Source organism: Hirundo rustica, chromosome 26 (genome assembly GCF_015227805.2).
Source record: "Hirundo rustica isolate bHirRus1 chromosome 26, bHirRus1.pri.v3, whole genome shotgun sequence".
In the NCBI taxonomy this organism is placed as follows: Eukaryota; Metazoa; Chordata; class Aves; order Passeriformes; family Hirundinidae; genus Hirundo; species Hirundo rustica.
In genome coordinates, this window is record NC_053475.1 from 389586 (window position 1) to 412007 (window position 22422).

General features: G+C 47.5%; 1 protein-coding gene across 1 annotated transcript in view; it reads left to right on the forward strand.

Annotated features, from left to right (window-relative positions):
- The window catches only part of ELL (elongation factor for RNA polymerase II), a 42567-nt gene that overhangs the window by 11257 nt on the left and 8888 nt on the right, over positions 1-22422 (forward strand). Inside the window, exons 2-5 of the mRNA XM_040086669.2 lie at positions 12943-12990; positions 17852-17973; positions 18280-18443; positions 21384-21637. Coding sequence (XP_039942603.1) covers positions 12943-12990; positions 17852-17973; positions 18280-18443; positions 21384-21637 — 588 coding nt within the window. The remainder of the gene's footprint in view (positions 1-12942; positions 12991-17851; positions 17974-18279; positions 18444-21383; positions 21638-22422) is intronic.

Consider the following 22422-nt stretch of genomic DNA (forward strand, 5'->3'; position numbering starts at 1 on the left):
AGAACTGGTCCAGGCTTGTTTTCCTGGGCTCAGCAGCGTGAGGTGAGATCTGTTCCGGGATGGTTGAACGGGTTCGTCAATCTGATCTCTCAATTGTCTTTCTATATTTTTCTCTTGCAAGAAAAGGAGTAAAGCCCTGTGGAAGATAAGGATCGTTCTGATGTTTCAGCAGCTTGTTTAAGCCACCTTATGAGCACATAGGCAAGTGAATCAGCCCTGGTGTCTTAATATGTCCTAAAATAAATTAGACTTTCGTAAGCAAATTCGGTGGGTTTGAACTGCTGTATTTTCATTAAAAGATTGCAGTGGAGAAAACGCTCTTTAAAATTCAGCCTCGGGGTTGTGTTGTTCATTAACTGATAGTCACTCCTGTTTACCTTGTGTGATAAGTCCCACGTTAAGAATGGCCAGCAGTGCTGATGCCGTCACAGCTGCCCTTCAGAGAGAATTGCTTTTTTTTTTTTTTTTCTTTTTTATGGCTCGCTTTACTGACAGGTGGGAGTTTTTTTGGAACTCAAATAAATGCAAACAGCCACGATGTACCTCTCCTAATCATGGAAAACCACTTGTTTGATTTTTTTTTTTTTTTTCCCCCCCTTCTGTTCTTAGCAGCTTGGTAACGCTGTTGTCGGTACAAAGGTCATTTAAAAATCTGACATGTCAGCCCAGCAACGTACTGCTCCTTAATGAGGCTTAAAAACCAGCGTGGAGCTGCCTGGTGGAAGTAAATTTGGAGCTGCAGAATAGAAGGGAGACATGTGAACAGCTTACTGGGATGGGATCACCTGGCTTTCCTTGCTCCAGCCCCTCCTCCCCAGACCTCTCAGAAACCCTGGGTACTCGCAGTTCTCTTGCATAAAGGGGTTTAATTTTTCCTCTTGTTATTCAAATGAGCCCAGGTGTTTGACAGCACAGTTGTGTTCTCAGAAGAAAAAGCAACGAAAATATCTCCTGAAAAATCCAGGCACGATGGGTTTCTTTAAACGATTCCTTCCTGTGTTTGAGGTTTTCTCTCTTCCTCGCCTTGGCCTCCTGCTGCCCCGTTGAGGAGGTCCTGCAGCAGCTCTGACTTCATCCCCACCTGGCTAAATCCCTCCTGTCCCTCCTGCTCCCCAGGATGTCACTTGCCATTGAACCTCCCTGTTCTCGGTGACACTCCCTCGGTCCTTTGAATGTCTGAAGGCTTTTCCTCTAATCCTGTTCCCCGGCACTACTGGAATTTCAGCACCTTCAGCCTCGCCTCGGCCTTTTCGGCTCTTTGACTGTTCTCCAGTGAAAACTAGGTCAGAAACAACCGTCAGCTTCTGATATTTCACTATTCCTGTTTTATAAGTTGTAACCCGGTGTTGCTGCGTTTAATCGCTCGCTTTAATTTTCGTGTATTAAGTGTCTCGGGTCGCTCTGCGTGAGCAGCCTGACACAGTAAAACTGCTCCAAATAACATCTTGGCTGTAAAAGCCATCTTACCTCGGTTGGGGCTGAGAAGGTGAATTATCTTTTTTTTTTTTTGTTACATGTAATGCTGGAGATGCCAAACTGACAGATTTTTCCACCAGCTCTCTCTTTAGTGTACGTTTGCTGGCAGGTTTGGAGCTGTAATTAGCCAGCTTCTCTTTGTGCCTGTGTGGCTTTTTAAGCTGATGGGTGAAAGAGAAAATAGCTTAAAAACAATAACAATAATTGGAATCCCACGGATTGGCGAGGAACACGGCAATGCAGGTATATTGGAAGGCATTTAAGAGATTTATTTTTAACTGAGTTGTAGCTGACTGGACCCATTCAGCGTTTTTGTAAAACTATTCTTGGAATGGTGCTTGAAGTCTGAGCTGAGGTGCCTCAGTGTTCAGTGAAATCCACCTGGTGTAATGCAAGAGTATCCTCCTTCCTTTCTTTAGGCAGACTTGGAGCCAGCCAGTGTTGGAATACTTGGGCATTCCGGCATAAATGGGATTTAAATGAATCTTTACTTTTCAGTCTAACTTAAAGGTTGTGGTTTTAAAATTCTGCCTGAGCTGTTGTCTCTGCAAAGTTGTTTTTTTTTTTTTTTCCCCAGGTTGTTTATTAAGCTCTTCTTAATACACTTTAATTTTCTTCTTTCATGTGTCTCCTGCTGCTCTGTGGTTGTTTTCAGGGATCCCAATCCAGGCACAGGGTGGGATTGTTGGGGTGTCTGTGCAGGGCCAGCACTTTGAGATTCCTTGTGAGGAATCCCTTCCAAGTCAGGCTGTTCAGTGATTCTGGGATTTTCCTAGGATTTGAGGATCCCTAGTTTGCAGGTACCAGTGTGATCCAGCTCTTGCTTTCCATCTGAGAAACTTCACCTGTGTGTGACAGGTGGGGGAGTTTGAACCGGGGGTGAAATGTTTTATTTAAGGAAAACTTCTGGAGGGGTTTGGTGGAACAAATCCCAGCCCTAAATGTGGTTCTGTAGTCACTTCCCATCGCTTGTGTGGCCGTCAGCCTCGGGTGGAGGAGCTTGGGTGTCTTAATCACTTCTGGGAGCTTTATTTATCCGTGATGGGGATGAGGGGGAGTTAAGATGTGCTATCGTGACACACTTTTCTGTATTAATTTGGGAAACGTTTTCTTCTGGCAGTTGGGGGGGGTTGTACAGTGCAGAAAGCTAAATACTTGTAGTAGATGCACTGGATACAGCTGGTCCTGGAAAAGCTGTTAATTATTTTACCCTCTGAGCCCTGAAACTGTATTGCTGCATTGCTTCAGAACGGCTAAAATCAGGGAAAAGTGCCTCCTCCAAGAGGGATAGCAGCGAGCCAGACGATTTCCACGATGGAAATTGGTTTTTCTTGTCATTTCCACGAGGACTTTGGGGTTGTTGCAGAGGTGGCCACACCTCCAGCACCTCAAAATCAGCAGACTTCCCTCTTCTGCACAGAAGGCTTCGTTGGAGGTGTCTCGTTCGGCAGGAATGACCCTTAAAACATCAATCTGAGAACATCTAACCCCCCTGAATTCTTGGCTCGTAACGGGTGAATCCTCCGGGGAAAACCAGCGCTGCTGGTCACCTTTAGCAGAGTTGGGATTTTGGGGTGATTCAGTTTTCCTTCTGCCAGTTTTGTTGTTGTGGTGTTTTGTGTTTCCCCCCGCCCCTCGGTCCTTTCCCAATTTAACAGGATCATCTGATAACTCCAATAAAATGCTGCTGCAAAAACAAGCAGGGTTGCATGCAAGAGATGATTACCCAGGGAATTTTGGGCAAATCTTAATGGGATTCTTGCCAGGCTGAGGTCTCTCTGAATTGTCTGGCAATGCAAATGTGTGCAGATGCTGCAGATTCTGCTGGACTGCTCTTAGAGGAATATTTAATATTATGTTTAATATTATATTTAAAGGAATACATAATGTTATATTTAATATTATTACTATTTCCAATCTAGGGAGGCAGAACAGGAAACTTCATTCTTCAATACGTTTTTTTTTTGTTGAAAACTTTGCTTCAAAGCAAATCCACGTGTTTGAAAAACAAATCTAAGGGTTTGCTTTCCTTTGCCTGCACTTTAGAAATACCAATATTTACCTTCCTTTTTTCTACCCTGTCTTTAATTTACTGTAACTGCTCAAAGCCAGGCAGTGCTGCTCTGGAAGAGAGGGACAGACTCGGGCCATATGAGCAGACTTAAAATTCAAAATTAATTTTACTTCAACCACTTTTTTTTTTCTTCCTGTATAAGCAACCTACTCTAGATTTGCTACTTTTAATAAGGGGTGAGCATTGGGATTTGGTCATTTAACTCTTCCTCAAGTTAGTTGCAAGTCGTAAAACAACAGGACTTATTTCCAGGTTTGTACTTGATTGGTGGGTTTGGGGTATTTTTTGCAGTGAATTTGCCAGCACAGCATTATCTTTTGAGGAGAGCTTTGGGAAATGTTGTTGCAACTTGTTTTATGCTCTCCCACTTTTACCTTTTATTGCTTTTAGTTGGAGTTAGAGAAGAAAGATCCCTCCAGGAGGAAGGGTGATAAAAAGAAGAGTTAGTGCAGAATTTTGCTGATTTCTGGTGTGTTTGTGGAAAAGGGATCCTTGAACCTCTGTCTTGGGGAGAACAGGACAAGAATGAAATAAAGGTAAAGGTGTTTGAGTGGACAGTTTTGACTCCAGAATGCAACACTGAGTAATAAAATTAAAATAGCTTTGAGGGCTGCTGGTTCTCAGTGTCAGGCAGGGTCTGGAACACCCTTCTGGAGTGAGTAACGGATGTAGAAAATCCACTCACACAAAATGAAACTTCCTTTTCAGGGAGATGCAGTAATTGTATCAAAACTGGGAGGTTTTTTACTTGCAGGAAGGAAACTCCTGGGTTATTACGCTAAAAAATGGGCACTGTGTTCTGTGACTTAGTAATGCTTTCATTATAGAAAATTATAATTGATTTTTTGACTGCTTTGATCAGTTCTAAGCACTGGAAGCTGCACAGGGATGCGAAGGAGCTTTTTTCCTTCCAAAAGCCTCTCCTCCCTAAGCCTGTGGAAGTCGTGGGAGTTGGCTCCTGGTCCTCTGACAAAACCTCCCTGAGCAGCCCCATCTTGTTCATAGTGGGGTTGGTGGGAGTTTGTCATGATTAAACTGCAGATAATCATCATTACAGCCCTGGTGGCAGCCTGCTGATGAGACTTTATGATTATTGCTCTCCTTAATGAGCAGGTCTGCCTTAACTCTGCGGAAAAGCAAAGAGGGAAAAACATCAAGTTAAAAAAAAAGGAGAACTGTCCCGTTGGGAAACGTGCCTGGAGTCTCCAAAGTTGGATTCTCAGAGGAGGCCCCGCTCCTGCCTCTGCTCCTGAGATCTGGAGCCGTGGCTGAGTTAATTGGGAGCCCGTGGTGCCACAAACCCGCTCTGATCTCCTCTTTCTTGCCATCCACCTTCCCCGGCCTCGGACCACTCTGGTGTTGGGGTGGGTTTGAAGCCCTCTCGTTTTTGGGGCTGGATTTGGAGTCCCCTCTGGTTTGGGGATGGTTTTACTGTGCTTTCCACCTTCAGGCAGACAGAGCCCCCAGACCCCCTCCAGCAGTGGGTGGGTGTCCAGGGAGCAGCAGTGAATCCAGTGACTGACTGGCCATGCCAGAGGGATCCGAGGTTTGGAATAAAAACGTCGTAGCTTCTGAAATGAGCCTGTATCTTCTTGTCCTCTTGCAGTGTCTCTCCCCGCGGCCTGCCAGCGCAGCCTCTCCCTGCAGACAGGTGGATTTAACTCCTCAGTGTCCTCTGGAAGTGCCTGCTCTGCATAAAGAAAGCTGGAATTTTCTTTGGAGACAGAGCATTTCTTCCTTGCAGCCACTTCAGCCCCTCTATGTGTTCGTGTTTATTGCAGAGCGAATCCCTGTCCATCTCTGTGCTCATGAAAGGGTTCCTCGCTTCTTCTCCCTTTGAAATTTGGGAGCAGGGGCTGCAGGAGGGAGGCATTTGGTGGTTCCTGCTCTTGGGAAAGGCTCAGCCCAGTGGATGGAGCTGCTCTGTTTGCCAGAGCCAGGCTCTGCTCCAGCCAAACAAAGTCTGCTCCACAGTGGGCTGAGTAAACTCGATACCAATTCACAATACTTTAATTATTTCTCCAAGGATTTCAGCCTCCTTTTAATTTTCTTCCTGAAAGGCATTGCCTAAATTGCCTCTGTGCCCGGCTTTCCTTCCTAGTGGAAAACTACTGCACCTTGTGCTGGCCAAACATCCTGCCCTGATGCTCGGGAGCGATGTGGTTTGTCCCGGGATTTTTCGGGCTGTGCAGGGAGCTGGAACTCCCTTCCCAAGCCCACCTTTCCCAAGGTTTGTGCTCTGGTGCTGAGGACGTGTCAGAGATACCTGTTCTTTGAGAGTTTAAAGCTTTATTTTTGCAAATACAGAAAAATCGTCGCTTAATGGTGCGCTAGGAAGCAAAGGTTCCTGCAAAGCACTGGAAAGTTTTACTTGGAGTTACCAAACTGAAATTAAAGAAAGTTTTGCTGGGCTTGAGCAGCCTGGAATAGTGGCAGTGTCCCTGCCCATGGCTGGGGGTGGAACTGGAAGGGATTTAAGATCCCTTCCAACCCAAACCATTCTATTATTCCATGAAAATAAAACAAAAAAACCCCAGTGGGAATCAGTCAAAAATCACCATTTGCTGCAGCCTATGACCGAGACCGGAGAGCTTCCACCTCCATCCCTTATCCCGAGTTTTTGGGATGGGTGTTTGGGGAGCCATGGGGTTCAGGTACCCTAATTCCCACTCCGTCTCCCTCCCGAATTCCTGATTCCTGGCTGGAGGAGCTCTGGCACAGCCCCAGCAGGGGGCTGCAGGGACGGGGGTGCCTCGCTCCTGCACGGCTCACTCGGTTCAGTCTGACTTCCCCACCTAAACTCTGCGGCAGGGACCCAACAAACACGCTGCCTTTTATTCAGGAGGAGCTTTTTAACCTGGATTAGCTGAGATCAGGAGCTCCAGGCATGCGAGAGAGAACGAGCTGCACGGCTGGCTCAGCTCTCGTGCCTGTGGGGTGACATCTTGATGACAGTGGAGTTTAATTGCTCTCTGCTTTGCTGATACAGGCTATTGTCCATTTAGGGCCTGCCTTTCTGCTGTACAGAGCAGGACAAAGCATTTCCATTAGGCTACAGTTTGGGTTTTTAACTTTAATCATGTGTCTTGCTCTCTAAACTTTACACAGAGGTAGGGTTTTTCTGCATTTCGCGTGGGACGAGAGCTGAGATGCTCGGTGTGTAGGGATGTCAAAGCCTGCTCCTGATGCTTCCTGGTAAAATTGGTAATTTTGTTTGAATGGTGAAATTCTGGAACTCTGAGGAGCTGGGAATGATGAAATTCTGGGACTTTAAGGGTCTTGGAATGGTGAATGAAATTTTGTAAGTTTAAATGGAGGGGTTTTTTGAGCTGACACTTTAATAAACTCCTTTATTTTTTTTATCTTATAGAAACCCACTCGATTTTTAACCCTGGAAAATTAAACCACTGGGGAAGCAACATTTGTGCTGTAACAGCCCACTTTAAATGATGCAATTATAACCCAAAGAAGCCAGTGTGCTTTTTGCAGTTTAGCAATTAAAAACTTTCAAATGTACAGCGTCGCATTTTGGCTGACATAAAAGCTTTTGAGCATTTTATTGCTGCTTGTTCTTCTGGGCAGGATTTGTAGGTGCTTTAATATTATGGTGATAATGTGTCCATTAATGTCTATTAGGCAAATGATAAATGATAATAAATACAAACTACAGTTCAGAGTAATTGGTGAGAGTCCAGCTCTTAAACCTTCATCAAAAGCATCTTTTAAATAATTATTTGTGTTAAAAGCTCGGGTGTTCACTTCTGCCCAAAATAAATTCTTTTAAATGTTGGGGAGAGGAAAATGGGGGGAGGTCTGTGACAGCACTTTATCATCAGGGTGATAAATGGGATTATCTTGGAGAGGAGGAGCGAGGTGTCCATGGGATAATTTGGGAATTGCTGCCTGAGGAGCTCCTGGCACACCCTGCCCTGCTCCCTGGGGTTTGCAGGATCCCATCGGCATCCCTGGGAAGGATGAGGGTGAATCCTAAATCCTCCAGCAGCGTCCCCGTGGCTCACCTGGGCACCTGGCACCTCTCTTGAGTGGGGAGCATCGAGTAGTGGTGGATTTACGTGGAATTTCCAAGGCTCTTCCCATGAGAATGTGGGATTTGAGTAGCAAAACTGTAATTTTCTAGTCAGCAGCAGGCTCCATCCCATCTGTGCTCAACTTCAAACGGGATCCTTGGGAGGCCTCAAATTGCAGATGGAAATTGTGTTGCAGGGAGACTCTGTTTTAATTCCATAAGTAATAGGTGGGCAGTGAAAAAAGGAATATTCAGGAGGCTTTTTTGGCTGCCGAGTTTCTGGGAGGAGGTAAATACAAGCCTTGGACCAGTGGGATGTCCTGGGAGCCTCAGTGGCTCTCTCCTGGGCCAGCTTGGGCTAATTGTCTGCCAGCGAGCTCCACACAGCCTCCCTTGGAGCTGCGGGCTATTCCAGGGGATTCCTTTCCCCTGGGATTCGTGTTTCTTGCTGCTAATGAACTCAGGGCCTCGGTGGTGTCTCCTGGGAGTCTGTCACACTGAGGGTGGATCTGCTTTGCCTTTGGACTCTGCTTTGCAAGCCCTTGGAGCGGGGGGTGTGTGTTTAAAACAAAAATAAAATATAATTAAAACAAAAATATGTATATAAATAGAAACAAAAAACAAACCCCCAAAAGTAAAAGCTGTGTAGCTCTGCAGGAGCTTCCCCCAGGTATCCAGGTGTGCTTAAACTGAGGGTGCTCCTGGGCTGGGACCTTTTTTTTATCCCACCCTTGGCCCGGTTGTGCTGGGAAGCCAGAGGAAGCAGGGGAGGGAGCCTTGCCTATATTTGGACCTTGCTGTGTGGGCTAAAGAAACATAAACCAGTCATAACCAAAGAATTAAAGAGGAACTTGGAGTTTGGGGCGTTACAGAGGCTGAAGTTTGTGCTTTTTAAGCGATTTCTGGTGGTTCCCATTTTTGTAGCTGCTTCCTGAGGTGCAGCAGCTTTACCTGGGCACTGGTTTTACCTGGAGTTGATGGCTGGCAGCATCCCATTAATGCCAGCCTTGGGCAGCAGGGTTTTATAGTTTCTCTGTATATTTATTGGAATTCTTGCTACTAATTTTAACTGTTTGTAAGAAGCTTTAAATTCTGAAAATAATCTCCTTTTGTTCCAACACAAATAAGGGTAAATTTTGAGTTGTGCTCTGGGCATTGGTGACTCTGAACATCCAAGAAAACAGACAAACACATCGATACTAAGTTTAGGAAAATATTTTCCATAGAACACAGCCTGCAGTATAAATTCCAGTAAATACATGACAGAACTTCCCAAAACGATGTCTTCTTTAATTATCTGTATTTCCCTGAAGAAACAGAGAGGCTTCCAGCTGGCTCCTTGACCTGAGGATTTCCAGTGTCCTTTCTGATCCTGGCTAGGAATATCCCATCCAGCTTTTCCACTAAAGGTGTTTAAAACCTTCTGCCAGCTTCAATCAGCCCAGAGAAAACACTTCATTAGTTTTACGTTCAATTCTTCCGTATTTTATTGACATTTTCTTGTCCTTCCTACTCTTCCCTCAGCTTCCACGTGCCAGAGCTGGAATATTTAAGTGTGAGGAGCTGTTTGTGCGTTGCCACCATCTCTGTGAGCTTTCAGAGTCTCTTTTTAGGGTTTCTTGCTCTCCTCTAGCCTGGGGAAACTAAAGGATGAGCACAATGCTGTGATAATAAAAGCCAAATATCCTGTGGGAGCTTTGGGGATAGAGTTTTGGGGTTTTTCTGGTTTAATCTCATGACTTTTGAAATAATCTTATGGTATGTGGAGGACTGACAAAAAGCACTCTGGTCTGTGGGGTTTTATTCATGACGGCAGAAGAAGAATAAAGCAGAGCTTTAAGGGTTTTATTTCTCCATCATTCCCAGGGAATCCGGCAGGAGCTGTGGGAGGCGGGGAACTGAGCATGGACATGTGGAAGTTCTCTTTCCAGATGGCAAAGAAATGCAATTTTATGGAGTGATGCCGAGGTGGATCCGGGCTCGTTCTGAGGGTCTGTTTTCCACTCAGGTGGAGAGGCTGGAGCTGGTAATTCCAGTTTGGGTCGATCTCCGAGGTGCAGCTGTGGTTTGGATGTTCCTTTGGGAGTTATTCCTGCAGTTATTATTATTTGGGGGAGTTATTATTTTGGGGCTGCAGGATGGGCCCTGCTCTGGCCCAGCAGCTCCTTCGCTGTTCCAGAGGAGGTTTGACGCAGCTCCTCGGGGGACCTGGAAACCTCTGGAGCTGCGGGAATGCTTTGCCAAGGTTCCAGCTTGGTCAGGAAACCTTCTGCTGGAACAATGGCACGGAGCAGGGGTGGAATTCCTGCATCTGGGGTGTGTTTGGAGGGGCTTTGCTGCCTCTGGAAACTGCAGGTTCTCGTGTGGTGTTTTCTCATCCGTCCCAGGAATTGTGCTCCTCCCCTTGTGTTCCTGATCCCTTAGATCTCAGGAATTGTGCTCCTTCCCTTGTGTTCCTGATCCCATAGATCCCAGGAATTGTGCTCCTCCCCTTGTGTTCCTGATCCCATGGATCTCAGGAATTGTGCTCCTCCCCTCTGGACCTCTCCAGCGCTGTCCCCCCCGTGGATGAGCTGCAGGATGAGTGTCTGGTACCTGGCAGCAGCATAAAACCTGCTCCCCTGACAGGAGGCTGCTGCAGAGTGCCTGAACTGTGCTTTTCCTCTTCAGGATTTTATCTTTAATCAGCTTCCAGCAGCTGTTTTTAAACCCAGGGAATCTCCTGGAGGGATGAAGCTGGAATTCCTTGGAAGGGGTGAGGTTGTGTCCCTTTCCTTGGACAAATCTGCCTTGTTTTCCTCTTGTTTGAGCACAAAGATGAGGTTTTGTCAGCATCCTTGGTTTGCCGAGGGTGTGCTGCATCCAGGCTGAGGAGGTGACCTGGTTTCGTTGGAAAAGCTGAGGGAAAGGCCTTGTTCCCAGTCCAGAGGGATGGAATGGCATTTCTAGGAACTGCAGTGCAGGAAGTCCAGTCATGGCATCACTAGGGAAGAGGAATTAAGTGACTCTGAGGTGACTCTTCAGAAAATGACGGAGGGATTTTGGAAAGGGCAGCAAAGAATTCCTGATAATCGGGGTTGTCCATCCAGGAACGTCAGAGGAAGTTAATCCAAATGGAGGTACAAATGGAAATGTGGTTTTAATTTGGTTTCACGTCATTCATCTGTTCTCTTTTATTCTGAATGAAGGTGTCCAAGCAGGGATTTAATTGCATCTAATAAAGGTACTTAGTGTCAAATCCTTAATTAGTTTAGGGTGTGCAGTGTGTTCTCCTCTTCCATGAACATCCTGAACGAGCTGTAGCCAAGGAATTGGACACCAGGGGAGCGATGCCTGTGGAGGTTCAGGGATGGTGCTGCTGAGATGCCAAAAGTCTTCTCCTTCTCCTTGTCCTTGCCTGCCTCAGCAGGGAGCTGGGATGCTGCAGTGTCCATGCAGAGCCAGCTGCTCCCTGGGATCCCCCTGGAGCCTGGCCGGGAGTTCCAGCAGGATATTCTGCACAGGGGTCACAGACAGGCACGGAAACTCTCAGTTTTGGGAGACACATCTCAGCTTTGCCATTTAACTTGCATAAAGCTGATGTTACCCACTTGACTTCAAACCAGTTTGTTTGCAGACTGTGGGATTTATAAGTTCTGTAATTAAACCGTGTCTGATTTGTGCACCAGGACTTTTGTTCCTGCCTCCTTACTCCAATTCCATCTTCCCTAACCCCCTTTTTATTCCCGTTAAACAACTTTCCAGACCGAAGAGCACAACTTCCCAAATCTGTAATTTGCTGTACAAGAACCACATGGCTTGATTCGGTGGGATTTTTTTTTTTTTTTTTTTTTTCCTTAAATCCAGATTTTTTTCATGTTTCACATGCTTGTTTGCTCAAGTATGTTCCTGTGAATTTCTGGACACGGGGAACAAAAAGCTGGCCAGGCTGTCCATGAACAGTGTGCTGTGGAATGCAGTGTCGTGGCACTCGAGGAATTCAGTGATCTCTGTACCAAGAGCAAGATGCTGTTTATTGGTGCTTTCTAAAGGTTGTTCTGGCTCTATAAAATTCCTTATCCAGCACTCAGGGAGTGCTGTCAGCTCCGAGCGTGTTCCTGCTTTCCTCAGCGTCATCAATGTCCTGTAATGATCCTGGGTGTGATGCAGATCTGGGAAATCGTATTGGATGGGTGCTTCAAAAACTCAGGCTCTGTCTTTCTCCATCCAGGTTTTGTGAGGTTTTTCTGGGCTAAAAGGGTTTTCAGTTTGCTGGTGAATTCATCCTGTTGTTGTTGTTGATGTTGTGGCTGAGATCCTTCACTGCAGGGCTGGAGAAGTTTTATGAGGGATGGTTAATTTCATGAATTTCAGGCTGTTTAACTCTCTTGCTGCTGAAATTTAAATATCTGTTCCTCTGATCCGTTGGAAATTGGGTGTCGCAAACAGCACGATCCAACTCATGTTTTGGGCTTGTTCTCCCAAATTCCTGGTGCTCTTCCCATGGAAATGCAGCTCCCATACACATGGCAACATTTTCACTTCTCAATGATACTTCTAACCTATTTATAAATTCTCCTGTCCCTTTGGAAAGCTTCCCAATGGGTTTCCACGAGCCCTGTGGAGCACAATTCCTGTCTTGGAGTGCTTTGTGTGATTTAGGAAATAAAACATCCACAGCCCCAAATTCTGCTGGAGCTGGAGAAATCTAAACTCAGCGTGCCTTGGGTCTGTGTTATCTTTTTCTTCAGTTAAAGCTTCAGGTGAGACTTGGAACTGAGAAGTCTTCGGGGTCTCTGAAATGCCAGTGAGGCAAAAAAGCAGTTTTAGAGTCCCAGGAAAATACAATTTTTTAAATGTAAGGCACCGAGCCTGGAGGAGGAGGCCGATGGTTGAAACAGGCGACGCAACAACGGGGTTTTGCAAGGGAGCTGCAGTTTGCTTTTCCAAAGGAGCGCCAACTTTTCTCTTGGAAAAAATTCGCTTTGCGTCCTCTCAGGCCCGAGAACTGGAATAAATTTTCCCCTCAAGTGTCCGTTTTTTAACTCGAAACTTACGTAAGCACCGAAGCTGAGCTGTTCTGTGCCCAAAATGTGGTGAGGGGTCGGGAGGAGCCAGGCGTCACCTCTGGGCTGAGGGTGACCTGAGTTTATCCCTTTTCAGGGTGCAAATCATTGTTTCAGGATTTTTTTATTTGTTTGTTTGTTTTCTGACTTGAAATTCACATTTCCTTGAATTTCCCCTTGGAAAAAAAATAAGGAAAGTAAAAAAAAAAAAAAAAAAAAAAGGCAAGTGAAAAATCCAGCTCGAGCGTGGCTTGGCAGCGAACATCGGAGCTTAGAATTTCTCTGAGGTAATTTTTGTTTTTTCCACTTGTTTTTTCTAGGATGCTGTGACGTCAAAACCAGTCATCCAGTTTCAAGGAAGCCAAGGGGTAAGTCTGTCCCTGGGAAGTTCTTTCCTTTCGATGGGATTGAGGAATTTGGGCTGTTCCAGCTCAAGGAATGACGCTGTGATTGCTGAGAGATGGAGGTTCAGGTGTGGTCCAGGGAGGTGTTTGCTCGTGGATGCTCTCTCTCTTTTCCCTCCTCTTTATTTCTTAACCTTATAAAAGGTGAGGTGATAACCTCTGAACCCGTGGGAAATTCAGGTTTATGAGGCCGGGCTGTTGGGCAGAACAGGGAAAAGGAAAGGAGGCAGAAATCCACGAAATCCTCACCTGTATCCCAAGAAAACCCCGTGCAAAAACTCACTGCAAGACTTTTTTGGGTCTCAGTTCTTTCCATCAGCAGAACTTGGAGGCTGCCCTGAGAGTCCTGGGGGTTTATTTAATGTAACTGCAGTTCTGTGAGTACCACAAGTTATTTTAGATTTAGGAGTTTTACTTCCCCAACTCCTGTTCCGATGACAGAACTCCGGGATATTTTTAGCCCCTTGAACCATTCTGTCATGCCAGTTGCTGACAATGTTGAGATTTACGTGGTGGTGTTTCTGGTAAAGCAATGCAGCCCTTCAGTGAACTTGAAAAATGTCATTTAGATACCTTTTATTCCTAAAAAAAGCCTCTGTTTAACTTTAGTCTTTGCATAAAGAAGGGCAATTTAATTTTTTTTTTTTTAATTTTTTTTCAAGAATCTGAATTCAGCTGTAACTTCTGATTATTTTTTATGCACTGGCACATTCAAGCTTTCAGAAGGGCTTGGAGTGAGTAGACATTAAACCCAGCGCATTGTCCTTGCCCACATCCGACTTTGTGATATTATTCTCACTAACAGTACGTAGAAAATCTAGCAGGAAAGACATGATTGTTATTGTAAGCTGAGAGAAAAAATACAAACCTTCTTGTCCTGGGAAGTAAAGAAAGGAGCAATTTCCAGGTTTTTTACTTTGTTTACACTTAAACTTCCCCGAAAGCTCAGCGTGCAAGTTGAGATCGAGATCTGCCCTGAGGCTGGGCACAGTCAGGAGTGAGGAGAGCTGAAGGGTGGGTGATCTGTCTTTATTTGCTGAGCTTTGCTCATGGAATAAAGGAGCTAAAAACACTGGGAATGCTTTCCTTTCCCTTTGGAAGCAGGATCTGCACCTGCCTTTGCCTGTAAAGCTGTTCAAGCTTTGGAAATGTCTCCTCTGAATGTTTTTCCTTGAAGGAAACGTAGGAAAAGGGATCAAAACAGCTTCAAATGCTCCTCTGCCCTGAGCCTTTGCTCGTGGTGGGTTCCACGTGGATCTGGTATGGACAAGGATTAACAAAAAATATTCATTTCTGGGGGTAGTGAAGATAACGAATATTCCCGAACGCTGCGGTTGCTTCTAGAAATTCAAACTACAAAGATAAAAGAGTGAATTGTGCGTGAGCCCTGAACTGCCAGCGCTGAGTCCCCGGTGCGGGAGCTGCCTGGCACCTGCAGCGTCCCTCCGTGGGGAAGGAGAGGAGCCAGGAGGGCTGGGCTGGGCTGGGCTGCGGGGAGCTGACCTCTGCCTGCTCCTCCTCAGCGCTTCGTTAACGGCACTGACGAGGAGAGGCCAAAGGTAGGGCTCTGGGGAGAGCTGCAGCTCCATGGGAGCGCGCAGAAAGAGCTCTTTGTCCCCTCGTTATTGTTGTTCCTGGGTATGACAGGGAGCTGGCAGCTGGGGAACCATCTGCTTTTAAGGGTGGTAGGACTCTGCACGTCAGGATTCTGCTGCTTTTTAAGGAGCTGAGCCTCGAAGTGCTTTCGAGGGATCCTCCATCACTTCGGGCTGAGGAGATAATTCCAGGAATTCACCAGGCTCTCACGTTCAGCTGATGGCATTAAAACATATTTGTTTTGAGCTGGTTTACTTATTGAATTATTTCTTTTCGCTCCTCCTCAGTTCCCCCATTTGCTGCCTTCCTGTTTTGCCTCCCAAGAAATGCAGCTGTGGGGAATCCCATTAACTTTTTTGGGGTGGGAAGTTTGTGCATAGCACAAGTGTCAGTGTGATTGAGAGCAGTGAGGTTTTAATAGTGGGGATTTTCTGTGCAAGTATCCCTCTCTCAAGAGGGAAAAGCTTCACTTGATGATTTAGGGAGGTGGGACATAAAATAAGAATTTTTTAAACAAACTGCCGCTTCTTGAATGTAATTCTCTAGAAGCCTTGAAATTACTGTGCCCATGTGTTTTTACCTATTTCAGCGTTACTCTAAAAGCTGCCAGGGATGCTTTCGGTTTCTAATACACAGAAAAAGAAACTTCCATGTTTGAGACACTAATTAACCAGGGAAGGGAATTGTTGGGAATAAAAGCCGGGGTCAGCGAGGTGGCAGCAGAAAGGAGGAAGTCAGCGGTTACAGCCCAAAATAAAACAGCTGTTCAGTGACAAGGAGCAAAACCTCTCCTGCCTGGATCCTGCTCTGCATCCAATCTCACAGGAGCTGAGAAGAACCTCGGGGATTTTGCCTTCGGATGTTTCTCTGTAGTGATGCTGCTCTTGCTAATGGCTTTTGTTCTGTGTAATAATCAGAATTTCAGTTGTCATAACCAGGTTGTTTTCAGCAGAGCGTTCCTCTGAAGTGGGACCATTCCTTAGGAGCAGCACCTGGCTGTCAGAGTTTTTTCCTCGTGGGTTTTCTTGGACAGTTTTATAAGGTTTTATGGAGTTTTGAGTATTGTGCTCGTTTCAGTGTGCACGTAAATTAGAATTTATAAAGCTGGAGTACCCCACAGCATTACAGAAATTGTGAAATTGCTTCTATTTTAGTAAAAAGGCATGCAGAATCAGAGCTTAGGCTGGCTGAAATTTGCAGGTGCTTGTGGGGTGGTGAGAGCAGGGACAGAATTGAACTGAGGGGGGGAAAAAAAGAAACCCTTCAGGTGCCCAACCCACGTGTGTTGTGCAGCATTTTGAAAATGGCCGTTGGGAGCAAAACCTCTTTGCTTTATGATTGGAAAATACATTTCCCCTGTTCCTTGGGATGAAGTTTTGGTATTACCAGGGAGGTGAAATCTCTGTTCAGAGCGAGCTGTCCACAGATGAATGTTACTTGAAAGAAGAAAACAGAAGTCACATCTGTAACCGAGCTATTTTTAAGTGTCTCTGGTTACTGGTGCAATACCCAGCCCCAAAATTAGGGCTCCCTCAAAGCAGTCACCATGCTGATTTGGTGGCTTGAGAAACCTTCTGTTTTCAGCTAAAAATAATTCCTAGATAACGGCCGGCTTGCACATGAGACACTTTTCAGTACGAAAGTGACTCTGCCTCGTTTTACAGCCTCTGGAAACGCTGCAAAAACCCTGCAAAAATCCAAAATCGGGGCTTTTGCAGCAGCTGCTTTTATTCCAGTGGTTAAGCAGGAGCGGGGAGAGAAGTTCTTTGAGTGTGTGGAGGTGTGATTTGGTGACATCCTGCAGGTTTTATTTTCCAGGCTCAGGTGCAGCAGCAGCTCGGGACGGCCCCGTTGGATTTTTCCTTTTCTTCCCGTTCCCACCAAATTTCCAGCTGTAAAATCCATCCTCCCCCCCTGCAGTCTGCTGCTTACATAAAACTCTGCCTTTGTGCCTGTTCTGGTAAAGCAGAAGGGAATTTTCTTCCCCCCTGCCTGGGTGGGGGCAGAGGATGCCAGGAGAGATTAAAAGGGCTCGAGGGCTGCGGCGCGCGTTTGGCAGGGGAGATAACGGGGGCTGCTCACGGAGGCTCCAGCAGCACCCAAAAAATCTGCTCCCGGTATTTCCCCACCTGGATCCTGGGGATAACTGCTCCTGTATCAAGGGAGGGCTCGAGTCCGGGTTTCTGGGCTCGTTTTTGGAAGGAGGGAGCTCAGTCGGGGGGCAGGGGGACGCCGTGCGCGGGCTGGGCTCGGGCACCGCTGGCTGCCTCTGGGAACACCGCCGTGGCGTAGCCCGGGGACGCGGATCCCTGCGCTTTCCAGGCTGCCGGAGACTTCCGAGGTCTGAAGGAAACCGGCCCAAACCCCTCCTGTCCCAGCACTGTCATGTGTGCGTGCCACGGGCTGGCTTGCAGGGGAGAGCGTGTGTTTTCTGCGTAGATGTGGCAATCTGGGTAAATATAAATCCGTGTGGTAAAAGCCTGGCCTAAAATAGGCTGGAGCTGGTGCTCCTTCTGTCTCGGCTTCTGGGAGCCATCTTAATTATCAAATATTGATGTGATAGTAGAGCTCAGATGCTGACGTTTACGTTGGATCCTGAATGCAGAGGGGAGACGGTTTTCCCTTTTGAAAAATGAATGGCTGTGGGGGGAGTGGAAAAAAAAACCCAACAATGCAGGAGGATGGCTGTGGAGTTGTCTGTGGAGCACACTTAATGCTTGATTAAATATTTAATTTAGCAGCAGCGTCACACTGTACTGTGAGCCATGAAATCTTGTTATGGAATTATAATTTCTTAAAAAAGAATAAGCATGCTACCTAGTGACCTGGCTTGTGCTATGTTTAGTGCTGGATCAGTAATTCTAAAGAAACGAGCCTCGAGTGTTTTACATTGCATATACAGTGGGAGCGAGTCTGTTTTGAGCCTGAATCAATAGAACTGGGTCAGGTTCCTAGAACCAAGGTGGTTGTGGGCTCTGTTTGAGGCAGCTCTGTCCTCTCACAGCCGTATCCATCTCCAGCTGCTCTTTCCCTCTGTTACCTTTCCCTTCCCCCTGCACACAGCGCGGATAATTCGAATTTTTCTCGCAGCCTCTCTGTGCAGTAAACCCAGGTGTTTTCCTTGTTGCAAAATGCCTCAGAGCATCCTGGCTGGGGGAGAATTGGGCTCTCCTCAGCCCGGGGTTACCTGAGTGACCGATGTTCCCCCTCCTCCTCCTCTCCCGGGCAGCACATCGCCATCCCGAGGCCCGATCGACCGGCCGAAGTGCGGACCTTCACGTTTTATCTCTCCAACATTGGCAAGGACAGCCCTCAGGGGAGCTTTGACTGCATCCAGCAGTATGTGTCCAGGTGAGTGGGGCATCCAAGGAAAAGCCAGCCTTTTGTTGGTGGTGGTTTTTTTGGTTTTTTTTTTACCCTCTCTTCTGGAGCATCTTTTCCTTAACAAAAGCTTAATGCACGTTCTTCCACTTTAGACTCTTCCTGGTCTGTTTTGATGTGGGGTTGTTTTTTTTTTTGAGAAGCTCTGGTTCCCTCTCAGCCCCTCTGTGTGTCCCCCTACTGTTACTCAGCTAACACCCCCCAGCTGTCCCCAGTGCCAGCCTGGTGCCCCTCTGCAGTGTCAGGAGTACCTTTTCCATTGCGTTTCTCTTGCAGCAATGGCAATATCCATTTGGATTGCCTGGGAAGCATACAGGATAAAATCACCGTGTGTGCTACTGATGATTCCTACCAGAAGGCGAGGCAGAGCATGGCACAGGCAGAGGAGGAGACTCGCAGCCGGAGCGCCATAGTCATTAAACCTGGGGGGAGATACGTAGGTAAGCAGCCACTCAGTTTGGGGGCTCGGCGCTCCCTTTGGGGCTCAGCAGGCTCTGGAGGCAAATCCTGATGTTGTTGGCTCGATTGTGGCAGTCTGGAAGGTTCCTGGTAGCTCCTCGTGGGTGATTTTAGGGGGCCGCTGTCCTCGTGTTGCGTTGTCTTCACGTCCGTCGTCGCCCCAAGGGAGCCGTGGCTGCCCCGGCGCTGGAGGTGCCCAGGATCAGGCCGGAGCGGCCCAAAGGTGTCCGTGCCCGTGGCAGGGGGTGGCACGGGGTGATCGGGAGCGCTGTGGGCTGTCCACGTGCGGTGGCACGGCTCTGGTGTTAGGTCTGTCACGGCTCTGGTGTTAGGTCTGTCACGGCTCTGGTGTTAGGTCTGTCACGCGGCGGCGCTCAGCCCTCCCCGCGTCCCTGCTCCTGGCCAGCTCAGCTGGAGCTGCCACCAGCGTGTCGCAGCTGTGCCCCGCGGGAGCAGGGCACGGGGACGCAGGCGGCAGTGCCCTCTGTTAATGAACACAGACACCGAAGCGGCCTGGAGCAGCCCCTCTCACTGTGACAGCAGCAGGAAAGCCTTAGCAGAGGGAATAAAACCATGGCAAAGAACCCAGGGAGGCTGCAGAGCTCAGGGCCCTGCTCAACCTCAGCTCGCAAACTTGGGGCACAAACAGTGACCAGAATGCAAAGTTTCGCTGGGTTTTTTTTTGTTGTTGTTGTTGTTGGGTTTTGTTTTTTTTACTCGGAGGCAGCTGCTTTTCCTGCAGCCCATGTGACCTGCAGCCAGTCTCAGAGGATCTGTGATGAGAAGGGTTGAGTTGCAAAATGTAGAACTGACCCTGACTCATTGTCACAGCAGCCAAGCGCTCAAAAGCTGAGAAAGGAGATAGTAATCAGGAAGGAAATGCATTGATTTCCTGTAAGCCAAAAGATTATTTTGTTTAGCTCCTCTTTGAGACCATTACAGTAAGTGCCTGAAGTTAAAGCTTCTGAGGCAGAAGATTCTCAAAGCAATTTGCTTCCTGGAAAGATGGAGCAAAACTTCTTTAAAATTAAAAATACTCCTGGCTTAAAACCTTTTTTACTGCCCTGAAATGGAGACAGGGCGGTGTGAAAGCAGCCAGGGGCAGAGCTCACAGTGCTCCTAGATAAGATGTCAGCGTTTGAGGAGGGAGGAGAGCTCTGGTCCAAGAAGGAAGGGCTTGGAAGGACAGTCGTGGTGTGGGATCTGCGGGTCCTGGTGTGCCAGCAGCATCAGCTGATCCCTGCAGGCCGGGCTGGAGGCACGGCGCTGCCTCTCACATTTCCAGGGGAACACGGAGCTCGGCACTCGAGCGCCGGCGGAGTCGTTCCAGGCAGCTCAGATGTGGAAAAATTTATTTGAAATGTTGAAATTGGAGAGCGGCAGAAGTTACAGATGTGAGCTGGCGCTTGGATAAATAGATCTGTAAATAGGAGAGCTGCAGGTAAAGCTGCAGGGGATGCGTGCTTGTAGCCACACTAGATACGTGTGCATACATCCACAGACGTGCACGTGTATAAATATTTGAAAATCCTTTGTGTCCTGGCTTAACTTAGTTTTTTTTCTTTGCCTATCGCTGCACATTTTGGCTCCAGCCTTAAAGTGAAAACCTCCCAACGTGATGGTTTTTTTTTTTTTTTACTGTTCATGACCTGGCAAGAGTTAAGGCAGTTTCAGAAAGCTGACGAATATTCTCTCGTCCCATTTCTGGAAACAAAATCCAGTTGACCTCTGGATTGTGGGATGTTTAACGTGCGAATTGGTGTCGTTCCCCCTCTCACCTCCCCTCAGCCCTGCCGAGGATGGGTCGTGCTTCCTCTCCCAGCACTGTGGTGTAGAATAAAAAGCCAGGAAATGGGGCCTGGGTTACGCAATGTGCAGCTCGGTAAAACAAACAGTGCGGACAATCCCCAGTATCTTCAGATGACTCAGTTGAAAACGTTGCTTCCTAGCAATGGAGCAGTGCCCTGCTGGAATAAACCTCCCAGAGCACTTGCAGTAAATGCTGGATGTTGTTTGTCCTAGGGAAGGTCACTTTCTCCTCCAGCCCGAGTGATTATTGATTGAAACTCCAGGTTTTTAGACCTTGGAACCCACACATTTTGTTCTCAGCTTTGCTTGGTTCACCGTTGGTAGCAGGAACCTGCTCCTGTGTTTGAAACAGCCCCGGTCCTTTGGTTTGGGCTCCACTGAGATGTGGTGTGAGGGTTCTGTTTCTCAGTAGGAACGGGGGGGAGATAGATGAGTTGTTGGATGGTGCTGTCAGAAGAGGATGGAGCGGGGATGGAGCTGAGATGCTCTCCTGAGCCAGCTTCATGCTGTCACTTCTCTGCAGGCGCAGTGGAGAAGGGGTTATTCCATCACACAGGCAGCACCCTCATGAATAGGCTGATGGCCCAGTGTCAGCCCCATTCATGGGGCCGTGTTCGGAGGGGGAAGGGAGGTGGACCCAGCCCCATAAAAGTTCCTATTGTTCTAAAAGCAGAAACATCTGCTGGAGGAGCGTTTTTGCTGAGCTCAGCAGCGGGGAGCCGCTCGCTGACCACTTTCTGGTCTTTCCACTCCGTATTTCCCACTCTTCTACATAATAATGCCGAATTTTCTTCTCGTAGGGAGGGCCCAAAGCGGTTCCATTAACCGCGGGCGTACGCGCACTTGGGGTATAAATGAAAAGCTGCCGAACAAAAGGGAGCTTTATGTGAGCTGGTGGCCCATAATACTCAGGTTTCCAGAGCTTGGTGTTGCTGTTTACTTGTTACGAGCTTGTCACGGAGCGCCAGGCTCGCGGGATGCCGGTCCCGGCGGCGGAGGGGGCGAGCTGGCGGTGTCTGTCCTTCCTCCCCCGCCGCCTCCCGGGGGTGCCGAGAGCCCCGCCGGCCTCGGCGAGGCGGCTGCTGCACTTCACTATTCTCATCTCATTTTAGGCAAAAAGGTTCAGGTGCGTAAACCTGCCCCAGGAGCTTCCGATGCTGTTCCCTCCAGGAAGCGCCCAACGCCAGTCAACCTTGCCAGTGCAATAAAGAGAGGCAATAGTGCGATTTCCCAGAGACCCTTCAAAGATAGGGTTGTGCACTTACTGGCACTAAAGCCTTATAAGAAACCTGAACTTATTCTCAGATTGCAGAAGGATGGACTTTCTCAGCAGGACAAGGATTTGCTGGATAACCTTCTGCAACAGGTTTGTACTCTTGATGGAAGGCTACGATTTAGGTAAAGGGAAAAAAATAAAAATAAAAAGTGTCTCCTCTGCCCCTGCGCCCCTCCCGTGGCGGTGGAACCTGTTATCTCCAGGCTGCAGCTGAATGTGACTCCAAAGGCTGTGGGGGACACAGGTCTCAGCTCCCAGTGCTGGTGCACAGATAGCAGGAGCCTCCCGTGGCTACGCCTCGGGTTTGGGGGTGCAGCCCAGCTGGTCTTGGCTCAGCAGATCAGTCCCTTTTAGAGGGACGCTTCTGCTTGGTCATGGGGAGGATTCTCTTAACAGAGGATCTACAAATTAATTTGATTATAACCTCTGCATCTCTATTTTATTCTCATGGCCGTAAAGCAGCACAACGCTCTGTATTGATACAAGTTTTGTATACGAAGGAAAAGATGTCCCCAGGTTTTTGTTTTCTGACTCCTCAGAGCCTTCCCTGCTTGGAAGTGCCGCTGGTCAGGTGTGAAGATCTTGCAGCTCCTTGCCAAGCACATTATTTGTGTGTCAAGTGTGAAAGCTGTCTCCAAGCTGAATCAGTTCCTAGCACTTTGAGTCACATTAAAGGTGCCATTTCAGGCTCGCAGTAAACACCTTGATTGCTTTATTAAACACATGTTGGCTATTTATTTAAATGCTGCAGCTGCCTTCTTCTGGATTGGAATATATTCTGGAAAAAAACTCCTTTTTTTCTTTCTTTTTTTTACTCCTTTCCGTAAAGACTGAGACAGGAGCTCGCTTTGCCCAGGGGCGCACAGGGCAGGTAT